General features: G+C 37.2%; 2 protein-coding genes across 6 annotated transcripts in view; both read left to right on the top strand.

Moving 5' to 3' along the window:
* Positions 1-10155, top strand: part of OTOGL (otogelin like) — a 94922-nt gene extending 84767 nt beyond the window's left edge. Inside the window, exons 55-59 of the mRNA XM_063323979.1 lie at positions 133-237; positions 1041-1160; positions 3163-3208; positions 7287-7366; positions 9880-10155. Of these exons, the coding sequence (XP_063180049.1) occupies positions 133-237; positions 1041-1160; positions 3163-3208; positions 7287-7366; positions 9880-10080 (552 nt within the window). The 3' untranslated portion in view covers positions 10081-10155. The remainder of the gene's footprint in view (positions 1-132; positions 238-1040; positions 1161-3162; positions 3209-7286; positions 7367-9879) is intronic.
* Positions 10156-18200: 8045 nt separating this feature from the next.
* PTPRQ (protein tyrosine phosphatase receptor type Q) overlaps positions 18201-24454 on the top strand; it is a 137711-nt gene continuing 131457 nt past the window's right edge. For 3 of the 5 annotated variants that reach the window (XM_063322867.1, XM_063322866.1, XM_063322865.1), the window contains exons 1-4: positions 18201-18329; positions 21316-21453; positions 22061-22196; positions 23285-23539. In XM_063322867.1, coding sequence (XP_063178937.1) covers positions 18282-18329; positions 21316-21453; positions 22061-22196; positions 23285-23539 — 577 coding nt within the window. In that variant the 5' untranslated portion in view covers positions 18201-18281. Of the gene's footprint in view, positions 18330-21315; positions 21454-22060; positions 22197-23284; positions 23540-24454 lie in introns of those variants that run through there. The other 2 variants (XM_063322868.1, XM_063322869.1) reach the window with 2 other exon arrangements.

Genomic DNA, 24454 nt, shown 5'->3' with positions numbered 1-24454 from the left:
CACCCACCCATATATTGTTTCTCTTGGTATTTTTACTTTCAGAAATCAATGAATTTTCATATACTGTATGTTTACAAGAAACTTGTGGTTTTTTCTTTTCTTTTTTTTTTTTTTGCTTTCCTTTCTTTCCAGCATCAAATATATATGCCTTCCTCTAGTCACCATACTTGTTGTGGTACCTGTCAAAACATGTCCTGCTCTTTTCATACCGAGAATGGAACACTACTTGTGTATGAGGTAAGTTTCTCTGGACAGCAATAGAAAATAACTCTAATGATGGGATAAGCAGGTGTCTGACAGTCACTTCTTAGTTAACTCATGCTGTGAGTCTTGCTTCACACCTCCTTACTGTACTTAGGGACTATTTATGGTATATGATAGGAAAAAAGCGTGTTTATTTGAAGACCTGCCATTTCACACAAAGTGAATACCTTATTTCATTTTATTGGTTGTAATATTTTCTACATAGATATGCGAATGTCATCATTTACATCTAACTGCAGGGTAGGGATCAAATTGTCACTCTAAGTCATACACTGTGATTTAGATGAGTTGGGCTCTTCTGAGTCCACATCAGGACTCCTATGTGCCCCTCTTCCCAGGGCCACTCTTCTCCCCAGCCTGGCTTCTACAGAAGGCAAGCGTGCAAACTGAAGCACTGGGGTTCAGGATCCTGATGGTGCTTTCCAGCATCCACATACAAGGAAATCTAGATGTGGCCATGACTTAGTTCATGCTTCCCATCATTCCGGAGCAAAAGAAACTATTGGACTTTTTTCCTGGAGCAGAGCCCTTTCATTCTGCTCTAGGCCACCACGCTGAGCCCCATGCTGGAGAGCAGAGCCATGGCTGCAGGGAGGAGCAACTACTTGTAGTTACAGGATGATCTTTCCCTTTGCTGCCTATGGGTGGTTTGCCACAAACTTGCAATTCCAGTAGGTACTACAGCATGAGGGCACCACTTTTACAGGCATTTGGCATTGGAGATAAAGCTGAAATGTTTTGTCTTTCCCGACAATGATTTTGTTTTATATATTCAGGAAGGAAGCACCTGGAGCTCCAACTGCACCAACTACAAATGTGCAAAGACTGCTGCGGGGGCCATCATACTGGGATCAAGTGTTGTCTGCCCCCCTTTTAATGACACTGAATGTACAAAGGTTTGTACTTTGGGTGAGGTAAGTGACAATAACTGATCTGGAGTTTGGCTTATACTTGACAACGCATGCATACCTCATGCACTTCCTTTAAACTCAAAAGTGGTAAGTAAAAACATGTAAGTAAGTGAGCAACTTACAGTCTTGCTTCCTATGTTCCTGTTTGCATTTTGACTGACTAAATATTTGTGAGGAGTATGAAAGTTTGTTTTGTTTTGGGTCTTAATGATGACTGCGCTTAAATTATTGTGGAATTGGAGACCCACTTGACATACCACTGTACAAAGTGCTAGTCACTAGGTCTTACTTTAGTTTGGAATAACACTTTGACAAGTTTGTAGTACACATACACTAAATAAATTGGATCAAGCAATTCAGAAATGCCGCATATAAAAGTGGGCTATATTAAAAATTCCTTAAGCTGTGCAAAGATGAGAAAGATGACAGAGTATATATATACTTTATTATATCTTAAATTAAACTTTGTATAACATAACAAAAATTACCTGTTATACATGAAAAGATATCTATCTACATCATATCAAAACTGTAAATTTGGCATATCCATATAAAGTGTTTTGAAGTATGTGAATGCTTCAAGTACATTACATATTTGTTTACAATTTTAACTTCTAATTTAATACTTCTCTAGCTTTATAATACTTCTTATAATTCTAGTTCTTGCATTTGCAGTACACCATATATTTAATATAAGATACAAATAATAATAAAATAAATATACATGTAGATAGGGTAAGTACCATTGCTGCCTTGACTACAATTTATATGCTATAAATTCAGTACAAGTCCTACTTATCTGTTGCATTTGTTAAGAAAGTCCTTATTTCTTCCAACCCTGAAGAAGGCACTCTATCTAAAATTAATGCCTGTTCTACTTTGACTTTATGCTCGAGTTTCTTCCTTGGAACCCCTTTGTCACCATCTATTAGGATCCTTCCTTAGTAATAACGGTTAAGATTTTAAAGAACAGAGCCCTAACATTAACTTCCTGACTCAGTCTGACCTGTTTTTCAGAGATGCTGAGCATAGACTTGAGCCAGTAGCCAAGGAGAAAGCTCTTCTGACAGGCAGCTCAGGATAATTTAGGAATATGGATTTAAGAGGCTGAGTTTAAGTGCTCATTTAAGAAGATCTTGAACAACTTATTCAGTAATTTTTTTCTGTAATGAGATAAAAAAAATGCATGCTAGCATGAAAAGATAGAAGTTTAAAATTACTTTTGTCAGTTGTTATCATAAGAGTGCTTTTTACGTTCAGTTGTCTGCTTGATAGGCAGTTCTGGGCTAAGCACTAAAATTGTGGGCATTTGTTTCTAGCTTGCACCCATTCTGACAGATTCTGACAACCTCTTTGCCTCTCTCTTCCTTTCATGCTCTCTTCTGATTTCAAAAGGGTATTTTCTTCACTTTGATATATTTTTACTTTCTAGCTAACAAGAAACTTTATAAGAAAACAATAACAGACTATAATTGTTTTAGAAAAAGAATTGAGCACAAAAATGGTTCTGAAATTCTGCAGTTAATGTTCTCCTTCAAAAGTGTGTGTGTATATATATATACACACACATATATATTTTAATCTTGTAAAGAACTACTTACTAGGTATTAATTTTCTCCTTGGCATATGATCAGTATAAATCCTTTTACATCAGCAGCAAAGCTGCATACCTGAATTTTTTAAACTATCCTAATAAATCTCAGTGGTGGGGAAATAGATGGTAGCGGATGCTCATAGAAACTAAGTGGCTTATTCAAAGGAGGCCAGCTCAGACGAGATAAGCAGTGACGAGTTCATTTTCAATGTTAAAGTCTGTAAAGCATTTGTGAACCAAACTTTCAGCTGACGCATATCTATATTCTCTTGATTTCAGTAATACTATCTTTTATTAGTTGAGCCATCTTTAAAACATGTAATGTCTTGAGATAGAGTTGACCTTCGCATTGGGCACAGTCTTTTTTGATATATTTTCCTTTTATTTTCCTAGAATGGAGGAATTGTGCAGATGTATAATGATGGCTGCTGCAAGACCTGTAAGTGATAAAGGCTGCAATATGTGCTAGTTTGGCTTTGGTTTTGCAGGGCTGTGTTTTTTAACCTCAGTTGCTGGGACATAAAGAAGGAAAAAGCATGCAATCCCCCCACAAATCACGTGAAATCGTTGTAGTTACCTAACTACTCCTATTAAAAGGTCTTGCTTCATTTGGCTGCTGACTTGGTGGTTTTTAACATTGTTGTTCTGGAGTATAACCAAATCTCTCCAAATATAACCCGTGGAAGATGAAAAGTTCTCTCAATTAAAATAACGGAAACATTCTCTTTATTGCTAAGCTGACTCTAAAATATCACCTACATAATTTTCACCATAAAAGATAACCATTTCCCCCCCTAAAATGATTCCTAATTCGATGATGTTTTGAAATACATCTCCAAACCTATTAATTTGTTCTGTATCAGTAGTATTTATTTTCCAGGGACAAAATACTAGAACAATATATTTTTAAAATCCCAAATGAGGAGAAGTTATTGTAATACTGATGTTGCAACCCTTAGATAAAATTGACATGTTAATATCTGTGAATACTTTCACATTTTCTGAGTGTGTAACTTTAAAATATGATGAATTGTGATGCAAGCTTATATAAAGGTTTCATAAGTTACGTGATTTTAAAAGTGGATTGAGAACAAACTGATTCTTCTCTGTAGTTTTGACTAGGAAAGATTTTAGTATCAAGGTGTATAATTATGTATACATAAAAATAAAACACTCTTGTGTAAATCTAATTGCGTAGAGCAAGAACATGTTGAATGCCACAGAAAATCCTCCCCCCTCTTTTTTGACCTTTTTTGTGTTCAACATTAGCATTAAAATACTGAAGTAAATTAGTCTTTGGAACTTTTTTAGACAAACCATTACTTAATAATATTGAATAGGAAGTAATAGATTTATAACCATATATTGCACAGTTTATTAAATAAAATTCAGAAGTGCAATGTATTGTAAATAATTTGGCAATATAAGGGAAAATATTAATATTTATCAAATACAGAAAAATACTCAGGTTTCTAAGTTATGCAAAGCTTTGAAAGTGAACTTCAAGTATTGTTCTATCATATCCAAAACACAGAAAATAAAAGCTATTTTAATGCAACAGAATACTTTTTAAAAAAATTAGAATCAGCTGAGAACCGGCAAAGTAACACACCAGAATTGTGCTAAAATCTCATTAATAATATTCTTTCTCTAATGAGATAAGCTATCTTGACAAATATTTAACTAAATCCCCCCAGATCAGGTTGGCTTTATTTAGAAAATTAGTCTAAAGAATGAATGGCTACTGGTTTTCTGTTGACCAAGTTATATAATTTTGGCCATATTCTGTGGCCTCAGGAAAGGCATTGTTATACTTCAGAAATACTTGCTGAGGTGGCTGCTAAAAAAACAGATATAATTAATACAATTATATGCTATTTTATGTTTATTTTGTTTTATTTTTAACTCAAAGCATGTGCCCTGTGGTGACGCAGTTAAAAACAGTACTTATACATAGAGCTTGCAACACCTTGGGGTTTTAATGGGAACAAATAATCCTTCTGGAAGAGCTTGATTCAATGCATGCAAAGTAAGCGCATATATTTAATTCTTACCTTGCCATAGAGACTCTCATTGCAAAAGTTTGGTTTACAAGGAAGCATCGTTCCAGTTTTGTGATAACCGGGAGAGTAATAAAGTTTAGGCCATCTTTAGTGAGACCTGAAGCAGCTGCAGAGTTTCTAAATTTGGAAGACTAACAGGAAAGCTCATCATCTTTTGTTAAAAAAAAAATAAATAATTGCAGTTGGCAGTGTAAGAATTAATGAAATGTCATTTATATAAAAATGTTTTTATTTCATGAGAAACTTACATTCCCAATGATTCTGCCAGGTTCTGGATTGGGTCTATTACCCTTTGCCATTAGTCCAGTAGTGCCTACTGGTACTATTAATTGTGAACCAGGTATTATTTTTAATAATGTATTTTCTTGTTTTAATAATAGCGTAAGCACTGCTTGATATATGCGTTTAGCTATCATCACCATTAAATGTTACCATGCAGTTAACGGTACTGGGCCTGATACTGAGAGATGCTGATCCCCTGTTGGCCTCCCAGAGAGTGGTTTTCTAAAGCCTGGTTAGGTTCACTGCTCAGCACCTGTCAGAATTAGGTTCATCCATTTATGGTAGATACTGCTGATGGTTCTTCCTCCTCTTCAATTTTGAAATCGGTTTTAATACATGAATTTAATGTTACTTTATGAAGTGCCATCATCCTGAATACTGTTACCAAGAGATTCTAAATCTGATCGCAGGTCTCTGAATTTAATGATTGAACTGTTTGTGCCTTAAAATAGAGCAAGAGTGTGCATTACTGCCTGGTCTCACCTTTGCAGTTATGGATTTATGCTGTATTTCTTCTTTGTCACAAATAACATGTTTTACAAAGTTATGAAAATGTTGGGGAACATACAATTACTATCCTGCATTAATAAATGCTCTTTACACCAGAAACTACAGAATGTTACAGAACTGTTGCATGATCATAATTCTTTGCTTTTAGGGATAGGTAAGTCTCTGAAACTCCTTACTCAAATAAGGAGTGAATAAAAAAAGCATACCTGATACTGATTACAGATCTTCTTCACAGTTGAAGGTGGGAGAGAGAAAAGTATAGCAGCGGAGTTTCCATTAGTCATCAGCACCTTATACTCTGAAATGTCATGTATTGCTCTATATGACTTGTAGAAGTACAAAGATTGCATTGTCTACACACTGGCAAGAGCTTTCTGATGGAAATATCACAGGGCTTCTTTTTCTTAAGTGTTGCTGAGGGAGGAAAACCAGGATGCTGTAGACTATCAACTTTGATTGTACAGTGATCTGCTGGTTCAATAAGAGAATCTCGTTTGATCCTTCCAAGCGCAGATTAAAATTTAGCTGTACTGTGAAGCCAGCCTAATTTTTAGATACCCACTGGAGCTATGACAACAGAATATCTTGATTACTCAAGTAGAGCTCATTAATCTTATAAAATTGCTCACAAGCTTCTGGGGGACAGAAAATTTGTTCTTTTTGTGTACACCCAACCATGATGGCATGTGCTGAAGAGGGAGAAACTCTGCTGAATAGTGCTTATCGTTTTATATGCTGGATGTCCAGAATGGTTGCGTAGCAAAACTAATGTGATTTTGATGGGTAGTGAAATAGAAGATCTAAATAACTGTTGTTACACAGATAGTAATAACAAACAGTCTGATATGGACTGCTGCATGAAAGATTGTACGTTTAATTGTTTCAGTATTATATTATGATTTTTATTATTTTAAAAATGGCTTTACACTGTAGACCTTTATTTGTAAAATAAAAGAAAAAAACTATCAATATCTCCCAAAATGTACTTAAAAATGTAGTATTTCCATAATCCTAGATCCATACGCAGAGTGCTACCTGCTTCGGTTCTGGTGGTAAAAATTGCAACATATTTGGCAAATACACGAATCCCTCTCTTTCAAAGCTTCATTGAGGGATGTCTTTCTCAAAAATATATTGAAACTATATAGTTCTGTTTAAATTTTAAACATTCAATATAACATCAATGTTATTATCACATTCACAGTTTTACCTTCTCAAATGTTAAGTCCTGAAAATTTTCTAAAATGCAGAATCAAAATCTTATTTACACTCAATATTCCTATTAAAACAGAATTAATTCTAATACTATTCAAATCCACTTGAGACATCTTTTTTCTAATTGCTTATATTTGTCTTGCCATATCTGTAATTAAAAATTATATTAATATTTTAATATTTATGAAATATATATAGCTTAATAGGACACTTAATGCCTCATATGTGCCAACTATAAAATCAATAATACTGTACAGGAAGTATTTATTAATATATGAGGTATTTTTTTCTAAAAAATTATTTAATTATGGAAGTAATAGTTTCAGTGTGTACATTAATGAAGCTAAAGTATAATTATTAAAATTATTTTAATAGTTTCACTTTTTTCATAGCAAATAAAGTACAAAAAATGGATTGATTCAGTATGCATTTTCTGTATTTTATCAGGCAAAAAGGAAGAAAGGATTTGCCAGAAAATGACAATCAGGACAACCATAAGAAAAAATGACTGTATAAGTCAAAGCCCGGTAAGCATAAAAGACATGTGTTTCCTGCTAGGCCTACGGCATACCATATCAAGTATTAAGAAGTGGCTTATAGCTATCACCAAGCAACAAAAAAATGCTGCTATCTTCTCCAAAGCAGGCCTTTGACCCTAGGAATGTTATCCTACTCGTAAATGGAGTAAAATTAGCTGTTCCGAATGGCTGAAAGACTGAGCCCTCCTACCTGGAAAAACATCTGGCTTCAGATGAAAAGTACACAGCATAATTGCGTGTAACTAACAAAGGCACTGAACTCTTCACCATGAAATAACATCCCACTCCAAAAGAGGAGTAGAAATGCTTCCACTTAGGATGTGATGGAAACACTGCTACATTCCTCTTTGAAGACCTTTACTCTCTGGGTGTCTTCTCCTCCACATAGCATGTGTCTCCATATCATAAATTCATGATCCCATTTATTTATGGGTCTGCTTAAGACATCTTATTTCTCAGCTTTGGTGTAGCCCCATCTATAAAATGCAAGACACATGTGAGCAGCAAATGTGCTTCTCCCGTTGCACTTAAAGGAGAAGCAATCGATGCGATATCTCGAGACTTCCAAAAGGCCTCTGGTAAGATTCTGTTGAAGAACTTAACAATCATAAAGAAAGAGGCAGAATATCATCACAGACTGAAAGCTGAGCAGGTTAAATTCCATCCTATTTATTTAGTTTTAGAAGAAGGGTTGGTAATGAGGGAGTATAAATATGTAGATGAAATTACAGTTATTTGTAATAGTTAAGAGGAGAGAAGACTGTGGAGAGCCTCACAGGTACTTCAACAACCTATGGTAAGGGACAGCAATATAAGAAAATAGACATGGTATTGACTAAAGCAAAGAATATTAAAAATAAAGATTTACTCAAGCTTCATAGGTTTTCAAGCTAGCTGAAAAGGACCTTGCCCTTGCATCCAGTTCTGTGAAAACCTCTGATAAATGTTCTGCTGCAGACGGAAAGGATAACTAAGAATTATGACATTTAGGGAATAGGATAGGGAGTGGAAACAAACTCGTTCTAGTGCCTCTTACGAGCCAATGGTGCAGTACTATTGAGGTGCTCTGTGCAGTTATGGTCCCTCTACATTGCTGCAGAACTGGAGAGGGTTCAGCGACGAGCAATGAGAATGTTGGCCAGGTCAGTCTATGAATGGCACAACAAATGATGCCTTCATTTTATGACTTGCTATTGTAGATTCTTTATCTTTCCTTCCCCCTCTACCCACCTTCCAAGAAGACCTACCCCTGTCCCATCTCCAGCTGTATTACAACTCCCTTTCCCCAAGTATTTTGCTGTTCCCCATTTCCCTGATGGCTGACCACCCTTCCCACTGTCCAGATTCCCTTACGCTTCACCCAGAAGCACCTCCAGATTTTCATGTCCTCAAGATCTCTCTTCATATCCTTAGCTCCACTTCCTTTGCCCTCCAGCTCCCCCATTGCAAAACCCGTGGCACTCTGTTTCAATCACGTGATTTTGGCCCATCAAATAGCACCATCTCCTATGGCCGGTTTGGAACTACAAAAGCGTTCTTTGGCCAGATTAATGCTGTCAAACTTTGGATAGGGCTGAGTATGATTACATTTAATTAGTTAATAACTGAGAGTATTAGTGCTTAGGATCAGGTCTTTTTTTTTCCTCTGTCAAATTTCAGGAAAGCTGTAAGAGTAACCTTTTGGTCTAATTTGTTTGGATATGGCCCGTTTGTTCACAAGTCGTTTGGAAGGGATCAAAGCCTCTTTCATACGCCTCACTTGCATAAGAAACAGATTTAAAACTATCAGAAAAAGACCTAGATCTAGCATGGCCGTTCTCGATTTCACAGCATATCGACTCTGCTTAAAAAGTATCAGTTTCTTTTCTGTCAGAGTATCAGGTAACAAGACTCTTCATGTAATGTATTAGTGAAAGCTCAGTTCTGCTGAGTCTAGAGCACAAATAATCTTATGGCCAGTCTCTGCCCTTGCTGGTTTGTTTCTGCATCTAATTTTTGGATATACTTGTTACGGTGATAACCCAGCTAATATTGGTGTGCCCTTAGTCACAAGCAGTATGAATAAAAACGGGCAAAGCTTTTGCACGGGTATGCTTTTCCTCTTGAACCTTCAAGGAAGAGGATAGATTTTCCTTTGTTTTGCTTAGAAGAATTTACCTTTTCAGCAATGAACATGAAAAGAACATGAATTTATCTGTGCTGTTTTGAAGTTAGTAATTTGTAAACTAGGCGTTCAATTCTGGTATCCGCAGCACAACATTTTGCTCAGGGTTAAGGCAGAACACATGATTAAACAACAAAATAAAAGTTTAATTAAAAAAAATTATTAAAAATGTGTTTACACTTAGAATGAATGAAATTTACAAGATAAAACAATTTTTAAGACAGGGGTCCTTCCTTTTCAAATGCGAAAATGGGTTTTACTCACAACGAGGTTTGAAATTTAGTATGTTCATAACATAATCTGACATCTCTAACTTCAGTTATTCTTTTATTCATAGATAAATGTGGCTTCTTGTGATGGAAAATGCCCGTCTGCAACAATTTTCAATGTCAATATTGATAGCCATTTAAGATTCTGTAAATGTTGTCGAGAAAATGGAACGCGTAACCTGACTGTGCCACTACACTGCTCAGGAAATGGCACTGAAATTATGTACGTCATTCAAGAGCCTATAGACTGCTCATGCCAATGGAACTGAACATGACTGTGGACGCAATTTAATGTGAAGAATTAAAATGAGTTTCCTTTTACCAGACTCCCTTTTTTGACCTTGGATGGCTATAGTACTCTGCAGGGAAAAAAATTAAAAATTAAAATGTCCTCAATTATGCTTTATAATGTAAATTTTCACAAATTTAGTAAAGATTATGTTGTTTGTTGTTCTTCAAAGGTTTTTTTAAATATTGGCATGTATTGAAAGAAAAATATAAATCCTTTTGAACAAGGTATAATTTAGCCATCATTTATTTCTACTCATTGGCTTTCTGGTTAACGTCTGTGTTTCCAGTGTTTTAAAATTTTGCATTGTGGCTTCCGATCAAAGTTCAGCATTTCTCAGTTGTTCTTTTCCTTTTACCTGGAAACTTCCAGTTAAGAACCATCACCGGTCTCATGTTTAAATGGGAAAGAAGCATATTAGGGTTTTGCGAATGACTGAATTAATTTATTAAACAAAGAGTGGGTTCAACTGAAACATTTTTTATCTTTAGTCCTTTAAGCTGTTGTCAATGAAGAGACTCTGAATACACTGTAAGTCACAGAAATACCACAACTGTGGTATCTCCAGACCATATAGTAGAATCATAATAATGTCTTTAAACCTTTGACGTTTATTTAATTTTGATATATATTATAAATATGAAGCATGACTAGGCAAAGGTTGAAGAGTTCAAGCTTTTGTGCCTTTATTAAACATACCTAAAAGCTGTTTCTGATACGAAGGACTCTATTTTATATCCATTTTTCAGTTTTCACAAATAAGAAATTGGCTGTCTGTTAGCTGTAGAATAAGATTCTATGTGTGTATATATATATATTTATTAAAAAAACAGGATACTGCACATTTTAACTATTCATAATAGGTTTCTTCTTTTGTTTCCAGTTTGAAGATTTGCGGTCAGTATATTTTTATAAAACACATAAAAACTGGTTTTTTTCTTTTTTAAATATTGAGATTTGGACTATTGGCTGAATTTAGGATGCATAATTTTTGAGTTCACGAAAAAAATCCAGGTAAGATATATGTTTCGAAGAGCTTAGGTGAGCTATTCATGTCCAATCAGGCTGTGAATGCCCATGATTCAGCACCTTAAGCTGAATATACTCTCCCTTTTATTAAACATACTATATAATCTTTTCTTAAAAACTAAGGGTACAATTTATGTTTATTTTTTAGAAGATTACGTTGCTTTATAAACTCACTGAATGAAACTTATTTAAATGATGACAGTGGGAGTTTTGCCATTGACCTCAGCGTGGCCAGTATTTTCCTTATAGAAATGGTTTCAGAATTAAAATTATTGCCTAAAAGTCTGAAAACTTTTTGACAAACAGTTTTTATTTCAAGCTGTCATCATTTGATTACAAAAAGGCTGCATTATTACATTGGTTTATACAATGAAAAATAAGTCAAAACCGCTTAAAATCCAAGGCTATTTTGCTACTTCGTGTGACAAATCTCTAAACTTTTGCTGTATTCAGTTTGACAGCTTATAAAGAAAAATAGCATATGCAGTGAAATCTGTCTCTACTAACAAGACTGTCATCTACTCATCCATCTCCTTAAAAATAGTGACTTGGTTTAAAAATTAAAGAAAAATCCATTGTCTTATCAGTAAAACATTTAGCCGTTATAAAAAATAGTGATCACCTAGCAATCAAAATAAAGTGCCATTTTGAGAAAGTATATGTTTTTTTTGCATGTTTTTATGATTTATATGGCAGATATTTCAAGTTTTTATATACTAAGGCCTAGAACCGAAATACTCTCTGATATCGCTGTTGGAATTTGTGTACAGAAACTTTTAATGCAGGCCAGAAATGGAAATTAAATCATACTGGTAGCCATAATGTTGGTGTACTCATACAGCAAATTAAAAGGACAACTTTTAAAAGAAAAATACATCTGTAAGGCCTTTTGATTTATTAACATAGCGATAGGAATCCTTTATTTGCATCAAGCGAGTTTGGCGAAAAACTTCTTAATGAACTTAGCATTCGATAAATTACTTCAGGAAGCTCCTACAAGATAGCGTTTTCCCACATAATGACCGAACACTTGATGTGTTTCAGTTGAACAGCTGTGCTTTTTGTAAGCAATATGCTTTTGTAAGATTTAGAACTGTATTTGTAATTAAAGAGAAATTAATAAATATTATTTTGCAGAATGCTAATAAATCATTGTTGATGCTTTTAATTTATCTGTGCCACTATGGATGAACGATACTGCAGAATCTTAGGTAAACCTGGAAATTAAAAGCAGTTATGCTTAAAATTAAGTGCATGATAACCTGCAATAGGAAAATGGTGTTAAAAGATCTTTTTCCCACTTACCCAATTTGTTTTTTTAAGTGCAACAATCAACAGGAACTGTGTCAGGATCCTCCCCGAAGCCTACAACAAATTCTTACATCTTCAGCACAGCTGGGTATGGTCTAAGATTGCCTTTCATTTTACAACTAAACTTGAAATTCAGACTGCTTTGGCCTGGACAGAAAGTGAACATCTATTAAAACCTGTGAACCATTTTCTGGACAGCCATCCACCCCCGTTACCTCCATGAAGGTGACAATGGCACCATGCGGTATGTTTTATACAAGGTGAACCAGCCCCCACAGGCCTTGCAATGGAGAGAAGGTTTGAATGAGCCTGCAGTGTGACAGGACTGTTCCGATCCAAATATTTCCTCAGTCTGTAACTTAAACGGAAATGGAGATGGAGTCTGTGGTTCTGTCTTGGTTTCCTCATCTCTCTTCATCTCTGCGTTCCTGCCCCAATGCCCAGCCTCAAATTCTGCGTAGCCCTGTTTGCGCAGGCGTCTTGTGAGCTGGTTTGGAAAGCTCATCCAACTCAAACCTAATCTAGTTAAATACCAAAATTAATTAGTTTGTTTTTTATTGACTAAAAGAGCTTTAACACCCACAGAGTGCCCTCCTTCCTACCCCCTCTCCTACTAAGACTCGAATCATTTCTACTCCCCTAAAGGAAAGGCTGGGAATGCCTGCCTCTCTCAAACTCCCACGCTGGCACTGGAAAATGTGAGGAACTGGGAGGAAGCTCTGTGCGTGACCAAAGGCCCTGTCATTTACCCCAGTCACAGCTGGTTGCGCTTGTCCTTCACTCCTGCATTTCCGCTGCTCTGTTCTCCCACTTGTCCTTGCACAAGGAATTCCACAATATAAAGGCTTACCCATAAAACTACGGAGATTTTTTTTTAGGGATTAATGTAAATCTCTCTATATACTTAGACTGTGATTGAACATGCCTGTATAAAATAGTAAGGCTTTGACCATGTTATTTATAATATTTGACTTTTATAATTCCATTGCCTTATTACCAGGTCATTTGTTATCATCAATTCTTGCCCCAGTATGCAATTAGAATTTGAAGCACAGCTTTTAAGATTGGGTTTAAGCCACTTACTGTGTGTTTTCATTAATACAATCCGAGACATAGAGCATAGGTATACAAACAGCTAATATTCTCATTTTTAGCTAGCCAAATCTGTATATTAAAAACTGACAGTAAAAATACATTTGCATGATTTATTGCTTTTCCGCATTGCAGGCAGACACCTTCCCAAATACATGCACCTGTTTACTGGTGAAACAGCTATTCGTACTGAGGTCTTCAGTACTAGTTTCTTTTGAGAGTAAGATCAGGCCTGAAGTATGTTGTTTGAAAATACTTACCAGCCACATAATATACTGAAAGGTGGAGGTGTTCACAAGAACACACTCCAGGGTGACAAATGGTCACTGTGCTGTTCACAGCGCTTAAACAGTCATAAAATGTGGCTTCAGAAGTGGCTCCTTTCCCCTTTCATGCTCTGTTCTAGCTGACAGAAATTCAATTATTTTCTCTTGACCCCTTCACTGCTGATAAACTCCGCTTACAGAGCATGGATTTTTATAAATTGTTTTTATTATGCATTAGTTCCATGTATCTCTCCCCATCTCTTTTTCTTCCATTGCTCCTTTTATAAGACTTTAAAGGACAAACTCAACTTCCAAATGTAGAGGTTCACCTTTGTGTAACAACTTACTGCCAAATAAATGTGGAGGTATTAGTCAGGAATACTGTGGCAGTAGGAAACATTGATTTGAACTAATTTTTTCAAGTTCTGTCCCATCGAATCCTTTTCCAGAGGCTACCTTGAGGTTATGCTGCTGGCATAACCATGTACAGGTATATCTCCTATGGAAAAATCCCACAGATATGTGTTCTAGTACGGAAGACAAAACATAAATGAGTTGTCACACATAACTGTAGCAATATAGTGATCGTGGAGGGGCAAAATGAAGGCAAGAACATCAGCAGAAAATTTTTATAGTTACAGTGGGATATCAGTACTATACTTCCTAGATTAGGTAGGATTTCACACTCCCAACCACTCTGGGGAATGTATTTTAAAAAAACATTCAAGATGTGAATGTAAAAGATCTTTCGAGGGACAGACTTCAGCACTTAACGCAAAAGAAAAAAGCCTTTAATTGAGGAAACGTTATGGCCAAGAGGGTCTGTACATAACATTGTGTACTAAATTTTCTCTAACCTTTCTTTAAACCCCAAGTGGAATGTTCAAGCTGACTAGAGAACAAGGAAACCTGAAAAGTTATCTATCCATTATCACTAACAAGTCACCACAGCTCAGGGTGGAAGGGCATATTCGGAGCTGAAGAACAATGAACTCTAGAAACTGCAAATGCCATTCATTGACTAGTTCTTGGCAGCCACATACTGGCCATTTTATAACTGCCTTTTTTGCCTATTTTGAAAAATGTCTACATATAGACCAATCGAAATCAGTGGTAAAAGATTCCCTGAGATCAGAGATTTGAGAATGTCACTCAAAGGAGATAGTCTGAAAAAAATGTCTTGTACATGTAGTTTCTACTTTTACAACTAGTTTGTGTAGGAAGAATGGGGGAACATGAAGAGGTGCCTCCGTACTGATGTTGCATTCTGGAGAAAACAAGGAGTTAATGATGTTAAAACTTAATCACTGGAAATGCTGAATAAAAGGAAAGTGGTTATATTTGGGGGAGTGTTCATTTGATTAAGGTGGAATGTGCCTCACACGCTTAATTTAATGAGGTTAAAAAGAGCAGGCTCCTGCTGTTGTCTTGAAAATCACCCCATTAATAAAGTCTCCCTTTGTGCTCGGTGATTACAAAATGCTCTGGAAAAAAAGGAGTACGTTTGTTTTGTAAAACAGCTGAACATGCAGCAGCTAACTTGTGGCACTTACAGCTAAAATAGCATTCAGGTAATATACCCATGTGTGTTTCCCAGAGACACTGACTCAGTGTTCTGAGATCAGGGGTTTCATTGCAGCAGCTTTTGATTTACTACGTCTCTCTTTGAGCCTGGGTAACACAGAAGCTTCAAAACGTTATTTTTTTTCTGGTGAGCTTAAGCCTGCCTTATTTACTAGAAGTTCTAAGTAAAGCTCTAATTAAAAATTGTGTTCCTTATTTTGTGATTCAATGTTCAGTTGGATACAGCTTTTAGGAAAAATAAGGAACGATCCCTCAAAGAACAAGATACTATCTCAAGACAGAAATAATATATTATGTGATGATAGCACCTAAAAAAATACACAATAAATATTATCAGCGTCGGTCACTTTTTATGGTACATATATACAGTGGCACTAATTTTTTTTTTAACTACTTGGTCTGGAAATAATTTGTTAACAATTTTTATCAGCTTATTAAACTGATTTAATTTCCAAGAGCACAGTGGAAAACTAATTTTCTATTCAAAAGGTTAAGTTGGGGAAGGTTAGGTCACTGGGAATTACATTGAGGTGAATTTACCTCTGAATTCACTGCTTCAGATCTGGCCAAAGGTGGATGTCAGCCAAAGTTTTTGTCAGAGACAAGTTCTTGTTCATTAGCCTTTGGGAAATAAATCAGTGGTCCCACTGTTACATATTCTTCACTGTTTGTTTACAGACGCTTGCACCGGTAACTTTGTGTGGAACTGGGGTACAGTTACCAGCAGCCTGGTAAGGAGAATCAGAAATTCTGCCCCAAGGAGAAATTCTGCCTCAGGGAGGTAAACGATGATCTTCACAGTGACTCCAGCAGCGAGATGATGTCAGTGTCTATTCCTCCTCCGTGGCTGATCTCCGCGTTTTACAGTAGAGATACTCACTGGTGAGGAAACTGGTGTCACACCGGGGAGCGACTGTATGGGTTCTGACACCAGCTTTATTTCTACGCGGTCTGATTTAACCCTTTTCATGTAAAATCTTGAATGCAAAAATGTCTGCTAAGAGTCTAGCTATTTAAAAGGATATAATACAGTACTTCATTCAAGTTGCTCTGATTTTGTTACTAACACTTCCCGCAGGTGTACTCTGCAACGCTGTAATGCCTAACTGGAAAGCACCTTCTCAACGCAAATTAAAGGCAGTACTCCTGGGAGTAACCTCCCTATTTTGCGCCCATTTATTTATAAAGCCCCAAAGACATCGCTACTACACGTGAAAAGAGCTGAGGAAGATCTGCGGGCGGTGAACTGAAGACGGCTGCACGCTCCCGCACAGCGGGGTAAGGTAACGGGCCGCTCAGACCGGCACGGCCGCCCCTCAGGCCGACGCTCGGCCCTCAGCGCCCCGCTTCCTTCTCCACAGAAATAGTTCGACTGTCACTTCCTACAGACATATGCATCTACTTTACCATTCCAGACAATTTTTTAATTTTGACGAAGCCCCTGTGGTGCTGGGCTCCCGGTGGCCCGGCCTCACCGCCGGCGGCGGGATGGCGCCAGGGCCGCCGCCGCTTCCCCTCATGCCGGCACGTCCCACAGCCGGCGGAGACATCTGCCTCGAAGAGCGGAGCTGCTCTTCCTCAGGGAGCGGGAAACAAGCGGAAAGCCTCGCGTTTGAACCCCCGCGGCGGCTCCGCTGGGCGTGAGGGGACCCGAGGGCCAGCAGCCGCGGCCCCGCAGCCCGAATCCGCCGCTCCTCCTTCCCCCCCGCCTCAACCCTCCCCCTGGCGCCCGGCAGCCAAGGAAAGGGCAGGAAAGGCCAGAACGAATGGGGGGAGCGGGCTGGGGACAGAGAAAGCGAGGAGCGGGAGAGGAAAGCGGCCGGAAGAGAGGGCTTGCCCGGCCGCCGTGCCCCTCCTCTCCCCTAGAGGAGGGAGGAGCCCTCTCCCCTGACGGGGAGGGCCCGCGGGGCGGCAGCAACCGATGGCGAGTGCTGCCTGCTCGGCTCTTGGCTCCAGCGCTTCCCCAAGGCCGCCCGGGTGGGAGACCATCCATCGTCGGGGGGAAGGGGGGGCTTTAAGATGGCTGGGGCGGCCGTCGGGGTGCGGGGAATGTCCGGAGCCAGCAGCGGCGGCGGCGGCGGTGGTCCTTCAGTCCGCCCTTCGTGCCCAGGCCTTCCAGGTGCTGGAAAGCTTTCCCCTGGGAATTGCATGCTGTAGTTACTAACTACAAATTCAGGGAGTCTTCTAGTAAATGGCTTGTGTAGGAAATTTGTAGGCTCTGCTTTTATACTGAGAAGTAGGATTTTGTATTTTTGTAAGCAGTTTTAGACGTGCCCACGCAGTCCTTGGTGCAGTCCTGGCTTGCACCTGCCTTGTGATGAGCAAATTTAACAGAAATTAATCATCATCTTACAGCATTTATATTTATTCCTCAGGGACACCACGGCGGCAAGACATACCAATTGGTTCTGCAGGTGCGTTTAGTACTTCCATGGAAAAAAGTGTTTTAAGGCTTATTTTGAACACTGACAAAGGGGCAACTTGCTAGAAGTATGTACTGAGGAAAACGACCGGAATCTCCTAGGGAAAGTGCAAGGGGTTGCACGGATTTCAATGAATTTCGATGCAATCACTAGTAAAGCTTACAAAGCCCTGACAGTTTTTACACTGAAGGGGTTTTTAAATGACTAATGAGTAACAGGCACATCCACAGTTCAGCGAAGTTAAAGGACGGCCTTCTGCTGATCTCGGGAAACTTTGAGGCCTGGGAAGAGGCAGGGCCAGGGTAAAGACACAAATCTGAGGTGCACGATTGGCTGCTGCTCTATCTATATGAGGTATAAATACGAGCATTAGTTTTTCTCTTCTTATGCCTCAGACCTTTTTAACACAATTTTATTTTGAAGCTGTGGTGATTGAAACACATAAGAGACACTGGGACTATAACGTTTCTTTTCCCATGGATCAAGCAATTCTTCTCCTGATTTTATTAAAATATTTATTTAAGGTAAGAAAAATATTCCCTTTTTGAAGGTGGATAGATACGCTAATTGAATGCTAAAAATTGATGGTTTGTGATTTGAACTGCTTTTCTGTCATTGTAGCAGTCACAGGGAGCTCTCATTTATTGCTACTGAGCATTCTCAGTCTTCCTTCTGTTCAAATTGTTGGAAGCTCTCTTGAGATCCGTAATCTGCTTTATTACCTGCTGCTTCTGGTTTAATGCCGTTCCCCAGAAGTAAGAGATCCCAGTGTCTTTAAGTCCTAAACTAGCTCATATTGCTGTGTAAATTGTCATCTTTTGGACACTGCAGGGACGTGCACTGTGATGCTGGAAATTCAAGATTATTTTGGTACCCAATGGTATACTCTGGCTGTGCCTTTAGGAAGTGTGCTTCTGCAAGAAGTATTTCGCTTTCTGATCCAAAACTGCCATTTGTGCCTTAGCCCCTTGTGTTTAATTTGAGTGTTATTAAAAGAACCACACACATAAGAACCATGTGTATCTTTGTGCTTAATTTTCTAGTACGCTTTGCAATAGTCTTGTCCATATTTCTCTGTATTTAGTTTTTGTATGTGTAGTCTTTATTTTACATATAGCTTAACATGCTTTGCAGCAAAGGTGATTTAAAAGCTCTGTCAATTATTTGTACAAATACCACTCCATTCCTTCAGAGAAGAGAGCCATGTATTTAGGGTGGTGAAATGCTGCTGTGGTACCCAGCCTCCCAGTATATTCCTCGAGGGTGTCGAGATAGCATCTGGTTGTGCTGGCCAGCGTTGAGCTTGAGAACGAGTGATTTTTATTAAAGCCATCGTGCATCAGTCTGTGATCCACCTTAGTGAGGGAAGTTTCCTGACAGTTTCAGAGTAGTTGAGAGTGCCTGGCTCTTAAGGATTGTGGTAGGGGGTGAAATAAAGACTTTAGCAAGTTCAGTGTCGTGCCTCCAGCGGTGGAGAAAAGCAGATCCTTGGGGAGGACTGTAAGAACAGCATCATATGAGAATTACCTATACTGGGTTGGTTTCCCACCATTTGCAGCTTAAGGGCTACTTGAGACGGATGTAGTTGCAGTGCATTTTGTGAGCTTCAGTGTAGTTCTCTTCTATGAACTAGTCCAGCCTCCCTCGAAGCCCATCAGAACTTTTAGTACTTGTTTTAAGCTTTGTCAGATAAACGATTTATTTTGTGAAGAACTGCCTCTTTTTGTTTGCTTTGAATCTGGAGCATACCAGCTATGTTTCATCCTTCACAGTCTTGTACTTGAAGAGAAAATGAAAAATCAATCTCTGCTGACTTCTGGCTACTTAAGATTTTATTGACCTATGTTGTATTTCCCCTCAAGTGCCTCTTTTTCACACTGAGAAGACTACTTGAGTCATACGTTGAGAAGCAGTCGATAGCAGAAGTCAATAAGTGTTTGTTGTCTAGGTCTCCTAGCTGGTGTGTAACTAGCCTGAAAATAGATTTGAACCTTAGCTCTTTGTGGTCAATTTAATTTTTTTTTATTGCCGCAGTCTTTGGGTAAGAGCCTAAAAAGTACCGACAAAGTGCTGGCAACAAAAAGGGACATTCTAAGTCTCTCTCATCAGATATAAGTATGGTTCTGTGTACACTTAATTCTTGGGTTTAGGTCTAGGAGTATGTATCTATGTACAGTAAAATAGCAGACAATATTGCTGATGGTGGAAAATTATTAAAAATGGTTAATTCAATTATTGGCAAATAAAAATTTTTTCATTATCTTTAAAAGCATATTTTGCTGCCCTTTGGGTTGTCTGGACTAGATTGCTTTCAAGGAACACAAGCCAGCTATACATCCATCAAATAAAAGCCTGCTACTTTTCCTGGAGAAGTGTTCCTTAAACACTTTTGTGTATGCCATCAATACTAGTCTAGTTATGTTAGTTAGTCCTTAGTTAAAGGAAGTTACCTTAAACCAGACTGAGTTCCAAAGTATGTTGTGTTAAAAAATAGAAAAGAACAGAGTGCTTTTGCTTTTTACGTTTTGTGTGTGTGGTAGGTTGCTTTACAGGACAGCACAAAGTAATATAATAATAAAAATCCTAATCTTGATTTTAGTGTACTAGGGTTCCTATTTGATTTTTGTTTTGTTTTTTTGAACTGTGTTTTGCGTTCATTGCTAAGTGATGGCATTTGTTTGTCATCCCAATCCATATAGAAAATAAAAATGCAACTTAAAAGACAGAACTGCAATCTTTTAGTAAATGTTATGTGATAGGAATAGGCATCACATGCCCCAGTTTATCTGAATTTTAGAGATGTGATTCAGGTCTATATTCTGTTAGATAGAAGCAACCCATAAGTTTCTGGTTCCAAATGAAATTCAAACACAGAAGGAACCTGCTTCTCTAAAGAGCTAAGCCAAAGCCCTTCAAAGGCAGGTACAGTTATAAAAAAGGTAGTGTCAAAAATACAGAAGACTTGTGTCTAGAATGAGTTGACCTCTGTAAGAAGGTGGAACGCTGAACGAATTTTGTACTGCCATGTCTAAATAGGATTGGTAGGGAGGCATTTAATGAATTATTTACTTCTTGAGGGTTGCTGTTTCTTATTCTGAGATATTCAGAAGCTGTGAAAGTGGTGCCATGTGAGAACAGGACTGAGATCTCCAACTCCTGACTGACTGATAACTGTGATTGCAATATGTACATTGCAAGTGAAATCCCTGATCTCATTTCTAAAATGATGACAGATTTCTGTTTTCCTAGAAAGGCATATTTGGGTCAACTGATGTGGTTTGGCCACCTCTGGAGAGAGAAAGAGAAATAGAACCTGAACCTGCAGAACTTGTGAAAAATTATGAAGCCCCTGTGTTTCATACTAGTAAGGCTAGTGATACTGGTCTGTGTAAAAACTGCTGCTAGCTGAGAAGTTCTAGGCAAAAGTAGTTAAAACTGACAATTTATTTAGTTAGAGGTACATTTTCTGCATTTTCTACTAAGTTGGATTCATGTATGTTTCTGTTACAGGGTTCAGAGAGTCTAGACTGTGACCAAGTGAAAAAGCCTGCTAGAGCAGTTTTGATGGAGTGGACTGAATTGCGCAAAGGAGAGGATCCAGACTATTATACTGTAACACACCAGTGCACAGATGCTCTCAGTCAAAAAGTAAATTTCGTCAATCTACCTAAGCCATAAGTAGTTCCAAATGCATTTAAGCTGTAGATACCAGTAGTTAATAGTGTTGTGTGTTTGTTTAAAAAAAATAATGTAAAATAGCAAATAAAGAGAACGTTCGGAAAAATTCTACTGAATTCTGTTATTCATGTCATTTATGTGCACTCTGTAATAGTCCTGTTGAAGCCGGTGGGACTTAATTAAGGCCCCTTGAGTATCCTGATTGAATAAGGATAGATAGGCATATGTTCAAAGTTAAGAATATGCAAGTTCTTCAAGGTACTGTGGTTAGAAGGAGTCGTCTAACTTCTGCAGGAGAGGCACAGACACTACCCTGAGATCTCTGCGTTGTTCTTATTTTGAGCAGAGGTTGTTCTCGAATTTAAAGAAAATATGGGGATTTTAGTATGAAAATGTTCGTTAATAGTTTGATTTCTAAAAGGTTTTGTTTTAAATGCATTGGTTATTTTGCAGTTTATCTGCAGCCTTAATTTTGATGTGCTGCAATATAAACTACCCTTTAAAAAACTTCATAAGATCATTTATTAATTGTATTTTTATTACTGTCACTATATCCAGAAATTCTTTTAACTTGCAGAATGTAAGAAACGTTTCTAAAGTTGAACAGAAACCTGTCAGTACTACAATTCTGCTTGAGGAAAATAAGAAGTATGATATTACAATAGAATCCCTAAAAAATGGCCGAATCTTAAGTGTAAAATCATTTAAGACACGTAAGTAGAGTAGCAAAAAAATATTTCGGTATTATTATAGTTAGTCTAATACTGACGATTAAAGAAGTAGGTGTTGAAATCCTGAGCTTAGTCAGGTATTTGTATGTTTTCAGTCATGAAGAGCAGAAGTTTTATATAACTTGTTTTGTTAGTGTAACAATTCTGCAGTATGGGACTGATGTAAAAGTTTGGGAGATTTTTAAATGTTACAGGCTTTGCTCTACTATAGCAGTTCTAGGAGAAGAGATTTATAAAAGAGGACCATTGAGAAAGTTACTTAAAGCCTGTCAATGTCATACAATGTAGGGTTGTGATTGTTTGTCTTACGTAAATTAAATATATTGGTTAACTATTAAACATTGTTGTCTCCGCTTTATGACAGTCCCTCTTTAAAAATTGTTAATAACTTGCTTGAAGGTCTTACTGTTGTGGCTAAATGGGGCAGACTTTTAGTAAAAGAATTTGTGAGTCTAGCGACTGAATTTATGAAAACATAATTTATAGCTGTAAATCTGTGCAGGATCACAAGTCCCACCAGTTACTAGAATGAAAGAGGTTTCTAATCTTAATTTTGTTAGTTGCTTTAAAATAGTTTATAGCATTACCTTTGTACACGTTACAAGCTCATACTAGCTTTGGAATAGTCTGGGATCTGAACACAAACAACTGGGAAAAACACATAGTAAGTTGAAAACAGTGCAGCAGCCGTTGACTCCGCTGAAAGTATGTTCAGCAAACTACAGAAAATAATTCATGGTTATGCTACTAAGGTGCTACCGCACTGGACACCTTTTACTTAACTGATATTCTAGCAAAGTACATACTTCTACAGTTAAACACTCCTTAAACTGTGCACTTTTATTTCTGGTTGCTTCACAGACATAAGTTTACATACCATGACAATAAAAAACAGCATGAAGTTCTTAATTTCTCAGTAAGACATTTTCTGTTTTGACATGACTTTTCTTACCCTACTGTGTGTATCCCTCATCACTTCTTAAAAGAAAAAAAAATATTGATGCAATAAAACTTTGCCCTAATTATTCCCTTTTGGTAAAGACAGTATTTATTTTTTCTTGGTCTACCAGGTGGAATTTCAGAAAATGACATCAAAACATCTGTGACAGCTACTACAGTTTCTTTTAATTGGAGTACAATGACCAAAGAATTTTCAGTTTCAGTTTCACTGAATGATACTTCTCAGATTATAAAAAACCCCAGTGGATTCTTTGTATGGAATAATTTGACACCTGCCACTTTATATACATTTACATTTATATTTGAACAATTACATCTGGAATTTATGAATGTGTCCCAGTCCGTGGATGTTCAAGCTGAAACAGGTATATATTAGAGTTTGTTGTAGTCACAGTGAATGCAAGGAAGCACTGTGTATTTTCTAGAAGAGTTAAGAGTAAATTGTAGAAAGCCTGTATTCCATTTTACCATTTTTAATAGATGTGGATTATTTCTTTTCTAGAAAGCTGAAATAAATTGGATGTTAATGACATAGAAAGGTTATTTATAATTAATACTTCTGCATAGTTTTAGGAGCAGGAATTCAAATTTGTATGTGCAAGTATTTTAAGCTAACTACATTTTTTGCAGTCTAAAATAGAGTCAAGTGAATCTTGAGGTTTAGCATTGTATTTTCTTGAGTATAGAGATAAAATTTGCTATATGATTTCAATGAAAAGGCAGGGAAAATCATGAATTTGACAGGGATTTGGAACACTTCTTGTCAGTGTTCAAAGTGATAGTTTTGCACTGCTGAGTGGCTAACTTAACTGCACTGTTTTGTTAGAAGTGCTTTGATGGAGGCCAGATTCTGAGAATGTTATGTCTTCTGGTGTAGCTTCATTTCTTTAAATGTGCTACTCTGCTAACGCAACTTAAAATCTTTAAAATTAGGAACATAAAAGAAAAGATATAGGTTCAAACGCAATGGAATAATTATTTTCCTAAATTTGAAACTATTAAAAAGGAACAATTTGTTAACTTCAAATTTAAAATTTAAAAAGTGAACCATCAGAAACTAAGCTTAAAGAACAATTTTTTTCCTAAAGTAGGATAAAAATTAACGGATCTCTTTTTTTTTTTCCTTCAGTGGGTTGTAGTTGATACACTTCTAATTCAGTCAATCAGATTTTTCAAGACCCTCAGGATTTTGAAGGAGAGTTGATTCATAATTATTGAATTTTTGGGTGTTTGCTATTGTGAATTAATTTAATGCTATCTTTATCAAAATGTCTGTGGAA

Source organism: Chroicocephalus ridibundus, chromosome 1 (assembly GCF_963924245.1).
Source record: "Chroicocephalus ridibundus chromosome 1, bChrRid1.1, whole genome shotgun sequence".
NCBI classification, from domain to species: Eukaryota; Metazoa; Chordata; class Aves; order Charadriiformes; family Laridae; genus Chroicocephalus; species Chroicocephalus ridibundus.
The sequence above is the reverse complement of the archived record's forward strand: the minus strand, read 5'-3'. Positions and strand labels throughout refer to the sequence as shown.